At 34.3% G+C, this 2,334-nt stretch overlaps 1 protein-coding gene across 1 annotated transcript in view; it reads right to left on the reverse strand.

Annotated features, from left to right (window-relative positions):
• Positions 1-7: 7 nt before the first annotated feature.
• Positions 8-2,334, reverse strand: part of LOC108625569 (uncharacterized) — an 8,179-nt gene continuing 5,852 nt past the window's right edge. The window contains exons 5-6 of the mRNA XM_018025666.2: positions 2,055-2,304; positions 8-1,415 (exon numbers count right to left, since the gene is read on the reverse strand). Coding sequence (XP_017881155.1) covers positions 1,243-1,415; positions 2,055-2,304 — 423 coding nt within the window. The 3' untranslated portion in view covers positions 8-1,242. The remainder of the gene's footprint in view (positions 1,416-2,054; positions 2,305-2,334) is intronic.

Below are 2,334 nucleotides of genomic sequence, written 5' to 3' on the forward strand. Positions count from 1 at the left end.
GACACACACACACACACACACACACACTGATACACGTTGTACGGATTTGTTTCTCTTCTCTCTTCTCGTTTTCATTAACAAGCTGCTCTCTGTTGGAAATATGAAACATTCTCGTTATCAAAATAAAATATAAATCGGCAATAACGTCGTCGTCGCGTGGCTAGACGGATGTTCACGCTGGCAAATTGCATAGGAAACATTGATCGCTTCTCTCCTTCCTTCTCCTCTACCCCTATTTCTCTCTCTCTCTATCTCTATCTCTTTCTTTCTTGCTCTCTGGCTTTTTGTCATTTTTCTCTATTCTCTGTCCACGAGATAATCGATAGTAGACTTCTCGTTTCAAGCTATCCAGCATCCAAACAGGGAACTGTATTTTGTAAATCGGATGAAAATCTTTCTTGGGTCTCTTTTTGGATTTCCTGTATCACAACTGTGTATACAAAATGCTTCAGATTTCAGTTAGAATCTTAAATAAACAATTTCATGTTTTCTCGTATCACAACTGTGGATAGAAAATTTTCCTTCAGATTCCAGACTGTTAAAAATCTTAAATAAGAAGCAATTTATTTATTGGTTCTCTTCATTATTATTTCATATCACAATTGTGCATAGAAAATTCTTTATGGTTTTTTTCATGGTTCTCTGGTATCACAACTGTAGATAGAAAATTTTTCTTCAGATTCCAGAGAGTTAAAAATCTTAAATAAGATACAATTTGTTCGTTGGGTCTCTTCATGGTTTTCTCGTACCACAACTGTAAATAGAAAATTTTCTTTCATATTTTAAGGACTCAGAATCTCAAATAAGAAACAGTGTATCTGCTGGCTCTCTTCATGTTGTGCTCTCAACAATTGTGCATAGAAGATATTCCTTCAGAAGAGATAATTCTATTTTTTTAAACGAAAAATTAATTCTTCCTGGTTTTCTTGAAGTTCTTCTCGTATCACAATTGTGCATAAAAAATGTCGCCTCAGAATCCAAAGATGTTCTATTTCTTTAACGAGAAGCAAATTTCTTCTGGTTCTCTTCATGTTCTTCTCGTCTCACAACTGTGGATAGAAGATTTCCCTTCAGAGGATTTTAAATCTTAAATAAAAGACAATATGTCTGCTGGTTCTTCTCGTGTTCCTCTCGTTTTACAACCTCCAGAGAGTGAATTGTAGATATATTATTTAAACAAAATACAAATGCTGGTTCTCCTTTCAATTACGAGAACCGATTTGTGGTCTTCAAAAAAGGAATTCATCTCTGGGAAGGGTCGCATTGTACGTCAGGTGGTTGCATGGTCAAGTAGCAAGGTTGAGTATCCCGGAAGTGCGATCTAACCAGGAGACCCAAGCCTAGGAGGACAACTGGTAAACCTAACAGAGCGCAGATTAATTCTCCTGTTACTCCAGGAGACCAGGCGATGAAACCTGAAATATAGAAGTATAGCTCTTATTCTTTCTGAAATTTAAAGGTATGAGAAGAAGAAATGAATTTAGAATTAAAATTCTTTCTTGAATTCAAAGAATAGAGAAGAAGAATAAAGAAGAGAATAAAAAAAAATTATGGAACAGAGCTGTTGTATGAAAGAATCATGAAGAAGAAATATAGCTTATTTCTTCTCTAATGAGAAGATGAGAAGAAATGAATTTAGAATTGAAATTATTTGTCGAATGCAAAGAATGAAGAAGAGAATAAAATAGTATCATAGAACAGAACTTTATATCAAAGAGTCGTAAAGAAGTATAGTAAATGTCCTATGGCTTATTTTTCTCCAATGAGAAAATAAGAAGAAATGAGTTTGCAACTGAAATTATTTATCGAATGCAAAGAATAGAAAAGAAGAATAAAGAAGAGAATAAAAAAGAATCATTATAGAAAAGAATTATTATATGAGAGGATCATAAAGAAGAAATATAGTAAGTGTCCCACATTTTATTTTTCTCTAATTTCAAGATAATAAAATATAGAAAACTAAATAAATAATAAACAATACATAAACAAATATTAATAATAAATAATAAAACAAAAATCGGGAGATTTGTTTCAATTAGAGGCTTCCAACTCACCCCCATGGGCATCCATTTTATAAATGCTCCACCAGATACCAGAAAGGGGTAAAGATACAGTAGCAGTGGCGACAGTGAACACTGCACTCTCGGACATTGAAAGGAAGTTCACTGCAGAAATTGAGAAGATCGTGTATGAGATCAAGAAGATCCAGCTGTGGGTAGAAATGTTCAAACAATCCTCGCTGTTCTTGAAGTGGCACGTCAATCCGTGCTCGATGCTGCGGTACAGCTCCACAGGGCTGAACCCCTAAACAATATGAAATACTCTCCTATTATT

This window comes from Ceratina calcarata, unplaced genomic scaffold (assembly GCF_001652005.2).
Source record: "Ceratina calcarata isolate Rehan_Ccalc_2016 unplaced genomic scaffold, ASM165200v1 scaffold367.2, whole genome shotgun sequence".
Classification (NCBI taxonomy): domain Eukaryota; kingdom Metazoa; phylum Arthropoda; class Insecta; order Hymenoptera; family Apidae; genus Ceratina; species Ceratina calcarata.